Below are 8,145 nucleotides of genomic sequence, written 5' to 3'. Positions count from 1 at the left end.
ATCAGCTGGCTTTCAGGGGTAGAGGTGGGAGACACTGGTTGAGCTTTTAGTGGAAAGATCTTTAAAAATGATGCCATAAAAAAGAAAAAACACAAATTAGGCTTCTTTCTTTTAGCTGCTTTGGAGCAAATAGTGCAAGATCATTTATTCACAACAGAAATCACTGTTCAGCCTCTGAAAATAGTTGTATGTTTTCTAAAGCATCTTTCTAAAATACTGGAAGATTATCTTTGTCATCAGGATCTCTTGGATATATGCCACCCACATTTTTTTAAGAGAAAGCTTCAGAGATGAGATAAACAAGAGTTTTGATCCTGCATATTTTAATCTTATTCTACAAACCAAAAGTCAGCGTTTCATTTTGACCATTGCTTTAATCTGTCTCTTTGAAGTCCTAAGAAATGTGTAGAAGTGCAACACTGAGTCACAAACTGCTGAAACAACGGCATATTGGGAATGAAAACAAGGCTCAGGTTTATGACAATCACAATGAAAATGTCAGAACAATGTAAAGTAGTCGTACAGCGGGGGCAGTCAGACTGACTCAGTCTTTACAATCACCCAAATTAAACTAATTTATTGCATATACAACGTCTGAAGATTTCCTTTGAGTCACCTTTCCAGGGCCGGTAAAGTGAGAAATGCTCTCCCCTTTTAACAATGAATATGCAGTTTTCACAGTCACTCTTACATTTTCAGAGCTATGTCATGTATAAAATCTAACATTTGCTCACAGACTGATACATCGGATGCAAAAAAACAAACAAGTCGAACAAAATGCGGTAAAATTGATAAAGTACAACGTTGCTCTCTGACAAAGTTACCATCAACACCATCGGTCTTCCGTGAACAGATCTCGCTAACATTTGGCACTTGCTAGGTGCTAATTTCAGACCCTGTGTGCACATACAGACGCTCACGCAGACACACCTGCATGCACACAAGGCGGCTGATGTTTGTGTTTGGAACATTACTTTCTCATTTCATCTACAGGCCGGCATAAAAATCTAATCTGGGCCAATATTTTAAAATCTGGACAAACAAATGGACATTTCTCTACATTAGCAGCAATATTACAGCCAGAGAGCAGCAGACACACAGGACTGCAGCCGTTACCATTAAAACCTCTAAAATAAGGAGCCAAGCACCTCTCCTTTCCTCTTGGAAGAATTATACACGGGCAACACTGGAAACAACATAGAAAGGCTGCTTTGTTTAGGGTTCTGACCATATTTTTAGACTTTCAGTAAGTCCTACATAACATGAGCTGTCTGTAAACGCTGTGTTGCGGTGAGCACTGACCCAGTGGTTTACTGCAACATGTTGGTGTTTCTCTACTGATGTACAGTCACTAGTTCAGTTATTGCACAGAACAAAGGGATGGTTTCATGAATGTTGAAAAGGAAAATTCCAGCCGCTACTGAATAAATGACCTCTCTACATCGTGCCTCAAAGTTCCCTGTGTATAATTAGCTCTATCTGAACCTACTAGCACATTAACTCATCTCTAGATTGACAGGCCTGAACTTGTTCTTGAGTGTCTATTTTACAAACTGGAAATGACTCTGAATTCAGTCTTTGCTCAGAAAAGGGACAAGGATGGGTGATCTTCCAACTAGGCCTACGGACAGCATAGAATAGACATACATGTAGAGAGAATTTATATATTAGCTTAGTATATATAATATACAAACAGTATACATCGTCTCTGACAGTAGTGGACAGGATGAAGGGAGACAAAGATAGGCAGGGTTGAACCTTAAGTCTCCGTACGGTTCCCAGTGTGTCTATTAAACCCCTTTCACACCAAAACTACAACCTGTGTTTGCCATTTGCATGTCTGGATCAGCGTATCTGAACCAGGTGCTCAGCTCTGCTCTGATTGGCCTGATAGCGGGTCTGACACGGCTCGGCTCTGGAATGACTGGGAGAACACAGGTTACAATAAGAGGAACTATGAGATAGTGTGATTATATATATATATATAGTATATATTTATTTATTTATGGACTAGTATAGGAACTGAATAACTAAAAAAATCCTGTGGTTTTACCAGATCACACCCCCTATTAGTGTGAACACAACATTGCACTTTTAGTGATGTTGCAAAGCAACAACCCTGCAAACCCGAATCCTGTGAACAGTGCTTAAGTGTGGATTTCATGGTGAGTATTATTCTGGACATGTGAAGGGTCAAACGCAGGTTGAACCTGAGTCCTGTGTCACACGGAGAGTGTGGAAAGCTGTACGAGACTGAGAATGTGAGTGTGCGTGTACATCCTGGCGTGTACAGGGGAAGACTGACGAAAATCAGAACAGCTGCGCTCCTGAAAAACAAAAGAAGAAAAGCAGAAATCAGACGTCTGGAGATGCTTGAAGCTAGACAGGGAAAAGTGTAACTCTTGTCGCTGCAACTAGCTCCCACCGTGTGGCGTCACATTGTTCTGCTGTACTGTATGCCGGTCTTGGAGGCGATGTTGGACCAGGGGAGCAGAGAGCGCAGCAGGGACTGGGCCTGTCGGTACAGCCGCTGAGGGATGGAGCAGGGGCTCAGGCTGGCCAGGGTGGAACCGATGTGCTGGATGTAGTCAGTGGAACGAGACGCTAAGGAAAATTTACATCTGGTATCTACCCGACACGTCTGCAGTGTGGCTGCTTGGAAATACAAGAAGCTCATCACTCTCACTGCAGCACAGATCTCAAGTAAAATCATCATTTACCAGAATTTTTGGACTATAAGCCGCTACTTTTTTCACCTGCTTTGAACAATGTGTCTTAAACAATGATGTGGCTAACTTACAGATTTTTAACAGGATAACGAGCTTCATGCCGTCAACATGTTTAGCCTCGTCACTCAGACCAATGAAACTGTTTGAATTAAATCAAACGCACTCACACTAAATTCTTCAGATCGGTCATTTTGCGCTTCATGCACACACACTCACAAAGAAATGCACATGATGCAGCTTTTAAGTTAAAACAGCAGCTCTGTCGAAGGAGGAAACAGAGCTGCTGTACGTCAGCTTGGTATCAATGAATCGATGGCGAGACGTTGGAGACGACAACATGAAGAACTGACTCAACGCAAAAGAGATGACAAAAGCTTTCAGAGGTAATAAAAGCAGAAGGCCTGAACGTGAAAACGTTCCTTCAGACTGGGTGAACACACAGAGCAGACGGCTGCGGTGTTTCCACCATAGAGATGCACTGCTCTGTTACAGGCACTGTTTGTAAAAAAGCCTTTATTTAATTAAAAGTTTAAAAAATCTTTCAGTGTAAATATCTCATGTTACAACGCAGACACTTGCAACTTATAGACAAGTGTGGCTTATATATGTCCATTTTTTTTTTTTTTAAATTCAGTGGGTGTGGCTTATATTCAGGCGCGCTCAATAGTCCGATCATTACGGTACTTTTCATAATTGGCTACTCTGTGATATTGAGGAGATGAGGACTAATATATTTCTTGGATTCAGAGAAAAATTGTCTGTTGATATTCGGTACAAACCAAAATTAGGAACTTATTGTCTTATAAAGGATAGATACAGTTTGGAACTTTATGTGAAGAATAATTTAGGCAAAAGACAGAGATCCCTCTGTGCTCAGTTAGGCTCAGGAACCATCAGCTTTAGAAACATGATGATGCATGACACGAAAATAAAGAAATCAATCAATCAATCAAAAAGCAGCTCGACACAACAGTAAATAAATGTAGTCTCTCTGCTCTCACAAAAGGATATAATATTGTCCAGGGCGGGTGACCCCCGTTGATGTAGAGCACGTATGTGAACCCATCTTTGAGGACGCCTCGTATTGAGTAGTAGTAGGGCAGGTAGTGGTGCTGCCTGAAGTCCCTGTTCTCATAGAAGTGGATGGCAGTGTTGTTGGTGGTGAGGACGTGTAGGTAGATCGCCTTACAGTGATCCTGGGCTGTCGTTGAGATGTGCTCCTTCAAACTGTCCAGCAGTAAGGAGCCTGAGCGGTGGAAAGGAGAGAGAGAGAGAGAAAGCTCCATCACTGAGAGGAGAAGCTCCAGAGATGAAGCACTGTGGCACTACAGAGGTACCCCAGCTTACAAAATCATGTTATCCAGATATAAAACAACACACCTGTTTGACACAGACCACAGCAAGAATCGTATCATCTTTTTCACGTTTGCTTTGGTGGAAAAGAAATTACTTTTTTCCGGTAAAAGTGTGACTAAAACAGCAAATACAATCGGATGGCGTACACAATATGTGCACATTGTTCAGCTTTAGTCACATGACATTCATCTGGGTGCATCAACAGAGAGCAAATGGAAAAAGATTAAAGGGAAGGAGGAACAAACAGGAGGCAAGGTTATGGAGATGCTGCACCCCTTTATGTCATCAAATATTCATGAACATTTGGCAGCAAAAAGGGAAAACTTCATCCAGTGGAGCATTTTTCAATATTTATGGATTACAAAGTCAGAGACTCTGAGTGTCTCAAATCAGGTCAAGTCGTACCGCAGACGAGTTTAATTCTAGTCACAAGTCTCAAGTCTGACTTTAATCAAAGTCTGAGTGCTACAGTTCTGCACCAAAACCCAGCAGAGCAAATGAACACCCGATAACATTAGATGGCATCGGACCAGTGCACTGAAAGTCTCACTGAATTTAAATAAATCAGCCTTTAATCATTTGTGTCATGAGATATTTGTCTGAAATATAAATCTTGTTTCGATACAACTGGCACTATTTTAAGTATGCTGAATTAATTTGCTGTTTTAAACTACAGACATTTTCAAAACACGACAGAAATTCTGCAACTTCCACGCAAATTTATTTGCATGTCAGGACTCCCAGCAGTCAGACCACAGCCTCAGCTGGAGCTCCAACTGCTGACTCTGTGAGCGTTTGTGTGTCTGAGTGTGAAAGGGCAGCAGTACCTATGCCATGTTTCCTGAACTCTTTGACCACTCCCAGGCTGAGGATGTAAGCTACCTGTGTGTCCACAGGAAAGCTGGAGGCCAGGATGTCTCCATCCTAACAAACACAGAAACACATGGACAGAGAGAAAACCATAAAATGAAATGATCCATTCTTTATGAGCATAAAATACATACAATACTGCAGCATCCATAATGGATTCTGAAGGAAAACTGCATCTGATTCAGGACAATTTTCAGCTGAAACGGTGGTTATCTCTGTAATCTGGTGAGTGTGCTCTGAATTTCCTCTCTGGGAGCTGTCTGTCACAGTCTTAATCTTTGCCTAGGCAAAATACCCACAGGGAGGGCAGATTCCAACATGCAAATCCTGTGCCAAGGGTGCATTACTGAGGGAACGGCTTATGAAGCATTCAGCCTATAGTGAGAGGTACAGATTTCAGATAACAGATTTGTCAGATTACTGCACTGCTTTCAGACAGAAGTGAGAACTTAAACTGAATGAAGTTGTAGTCTTTAGAAATGTTCAATATTTATACTTCACAATCAAACTCCACCCTTTATTCCCAATTCATCCTCTTATCCCTCATTTCTGATGAGTCTAGCTTGGTAAAGGGCATCAGGTTTGTCTAATTAGCACACTAAAAACAGCCTCCACTATCTCTGTGATCTACATTTGACATTTCTAACTAACAGCTGACACCAATAAACTCAGTGGCACTATCTCCAGAGAACACAGCTTCAGAGAGAGACTGCACATCATACCTCTTTGTGTACTTTGGTTCGGCCTTTGATCTCGGCCACAATCATTCCCACGATGCCTCCTCTGAAGGTGGCAGCGAGGGAGAAGAACTTCTTGTTGGAGGTGATGTCTTGATACCATGAGTCTGGGTACCTGGAGTCAAAAGTCAGCGTTCATGAGTCAGAAAGCCACTCAACTTTTGAAAATAATGCAATTCTTTACTACAGGAGTCATATAAATTCCACAGTCAAATCCCTGGTGAACTCCTGGGATGCGGTTAATAGACGCACATCAATACAGATCAAGAAAAAGTAAACAAATTGCATAAATGCTTGTAGAATACGACATCTTACTCGATTGGAAACCAATCACCACAGAGCAGCTTGACATTCTCTATGTCATCGTGGCAAAGGAAGCGGAGCTGGACTTCACTGAGAGCTGTGGGAGGCACCACGTCACTCATTCACACCTGCTGGGACCAACAGAGAGCACACAAAGGTTTGATGAGTCTGTAAAAGAAGGCAGAGTGTCAGACTCTCCAGCCTAGTCAGATGAATTAAGAGCACATGCCGGTAAAGTCCATTACTGAAAACATGACCTCATGCATTCTGTATTGTGTTTGGATGAAGGAGGCTACAAGTCACTGTGTGTGTGTCCAACTAATCTGCATTCAAACGTGTGACTAAGTGCATTTTTAGCAACAAAAAAACCCCAAAGCTTTGTATCAGAACATGAAATCCAGCCATCAAAATGATTAGTCAACCCTGGCATAATATTCTAAAATGCGGTAAAAGGAAATGCAGCCATGGATTATCAGGAAATTAATCAAGCTACTTTAATAATCAATCATTTAGTGCTCAAACTAAGTTGGGTCAATATATAATTGTGGGACTTTTTGTTTCATAGTTGACATTTTTCCTACAACCAAAATCCATGCAGCCTTTTTAGAGAAAGATTCTTCTAAATTTTATATCTACAATTAAGCAAAATTGAAAATGAAAGTCATTTCTAAAGATATTGTAGTAAATCTGCTGACATGCCATAAATCCACACTTGACTCACACACTACTTTATCTTAAATAACTAAGAAAGTCTTGGAGTCATGCCCGTCTTTTCTTCAGGATATAACACACTTCCTTGAGAAGTGTTTTTGTTATGGGGATCTTAGTTGAAAGTGATTTCTTAGACACACATACAGTTAGTTATTTTCCATATAAAATTTGATATATTCCCAAAAAAGAAATATCTGTCATGGTTATCTCAACTTAATGAAAAGAACACAATCAAAACATCTGTTGAATAATCTAATTCTTTTCATAGTTTATCTAATTAGAAGGTGGTTGTTATTAAATTAGGACCGTTATTTGGTTGGTATTTTAGCAATATCCGGTCTTTTTTTTTTATTAATAAGGGATTGTTTCCTTCATAAATAATTATGGAATTTGTAAAGATATGATCATAATGAACACAAAAAACATTATTTTTTTACTTTTAATAAAATGTACACAAGATATATCCCATGGACTTCAAAAGTCCCTCAATTGTATATTGACCCATATATTCAATATTGACTAAACTGTTGATTACTTGCTTAATTAATCATTAGTACCACAAAGACACATAATATGATTGATAAAGACATGTCTGTATTTAGACACTCTGTTCATAATGCATTAACTCTTGTGATCGACCCATGACAGAGTCAAAAAACGTCTTATCAGCTGACAATCTACAAGTTCGGGCTAATTTACATGTTTTTACAAACACAAGTTATTGAACTATTCATCATTATATTCTATATGTTGACAAAAATACCAAAAACGGACCCTGCCACTACCTGTAACAACACCGCCGCTTTCTCTATTTGCTGTTTTATCCACATTTCTGGCGGACTGTTCAATCATAATACTGAGACAAACACAGAAAACAGATAAAAACAGTAAACAGTTAAAGTAACAGCCGCCTGTTAAGTAGCATGCAGGCTAACCGTCGCTAACGGTAGCGAACTAAGCTAAGCTAACTTACCTTGTTTCAACACTCGGACCGGACGAAAGTCGAACAGAACTGAATTCCGCGAGCATCAATCGATACAGTCACTCCTCCGGACACAGCATGATAGAGCACCGGTTTCCTACCGACTCTCAAAGCCGTTTCATTACTGTGCTAATGCTACACAGAGAGCTACGCTAGCCAAAACGCTGCCTATTTTCTTCCTGTTTGTGGCTGCTGCGCGAGTGACGTCGCACTGAAGGCGTTTTCTTCTCGTCGCTCGTTGGTTGGAGCCGAAAACGTCATCGCGTCACCGCCACCTACTGGACTGAAGAAGGAACACAGCGCGGAGTCTGAACTGCTGCTCCTGCACATATAAATCACCTCAGGTGGTACTTGAGCAGTTTAAAGCAAGCACATGGCAGGATTAGCTCCAAAAAAAATAAAAAAAAATAAAAAAACAACAACATCGACAATAATAGCAATAACAAATACATAAATA

At 40.5% G+C, this 8,145-nt stretch overlaps 1 protein-coding gene across 3 annotated transcripts; it reads right to left on the bottom strand.

The window, feature by feature from the left end:
* Positions 1-450: 450 nt before the first annotated feature.
* Positions 451-7,898, bottom strand: nat15 (N-acetyltransferase 15 (GCN5-related, putative)). 3 transcript variants are annotated; one of them, XM_022207200.2, is made up of 7 exons: positions 7,680-7,898; positions 6,008-6,163; positions 5,678-5,807; positions 4,913-5,009; positions 3,741-3,975; positions 2,426-2,591; positions 451-2,327 (listed from the first exon to the last, which is right to left on the bottom strand). In XM_022207200.2, exons 2-6 carry the CDS (start codon positions 6,115-6,117, stop codon positions 2,435-2,437), a joined length of 729 nt encoding a protein of 242 aa, XP_022062892.1. In that variant the 5' UTR covers positions 6,118-6,163; positions 7,680-7,898; the 3' UTR covers positions 451-2,327; positions 2,426-2,434. The 3 variants fall into 3 exon arrangements, with proteins under 3 accessions (XP_022062892.1, XP_022062890.1, XP_022062891.1); XM_022207198.2 differs by having other exon boundaries at positions 6,008-6,126; XM_022207199.2 differs by having other exon boundaries at positions 6,008-6,123.
* Between the last annotated feature and the right edge of the window lie 247 nt (positions 7,899-8,145).

Source organism: Acanthochromis polyacanthus, chromosome 21 (genome assembly GCF_021347895.1).
Source record: "Acanthochromis polyacanthus isolate Apoly-LR-REF ecotype Palm Island chromosome 21, KAUST_Apoly_ChrSc, whole genome shotgun sequence".
Classification (NCBI taxonomy): domain Eukaryota; kingdom Metazoa; phylum Chordata; class Actinopteri; family Pomacentridae; genus Acanthochromis; species Acanthochromis polyacanthus.
The sequence above is the reverse complement of the archived record's forward strand: the minus strand, read 5'-3'. Positions and strand labels throughout refer to the sequence as shown.

Coding starts and splice junctions, on each gene's coding strand:
- nat15 (XM_022207200.2), bottom strand. CDS start 6,117: ATGAGTGACGTGGTGCCTCCCACAGCTCTCAGTGAAGTCCAGCTCCGC. Junction 5,808..6,007: donor GGTGATTGGTTTCCAATCGA/GTAAGATGTCGT, acceptor TTTTGACTCCAG/GTACCCAGACTCATGGTATC. Junction 3,976..4,912: donor GTTCAGGAAACATGGCATAG/GTACTGCTGCCC, acceptor TCCACCGCTCAG/GCTCCTTACTGCTGGACAGT.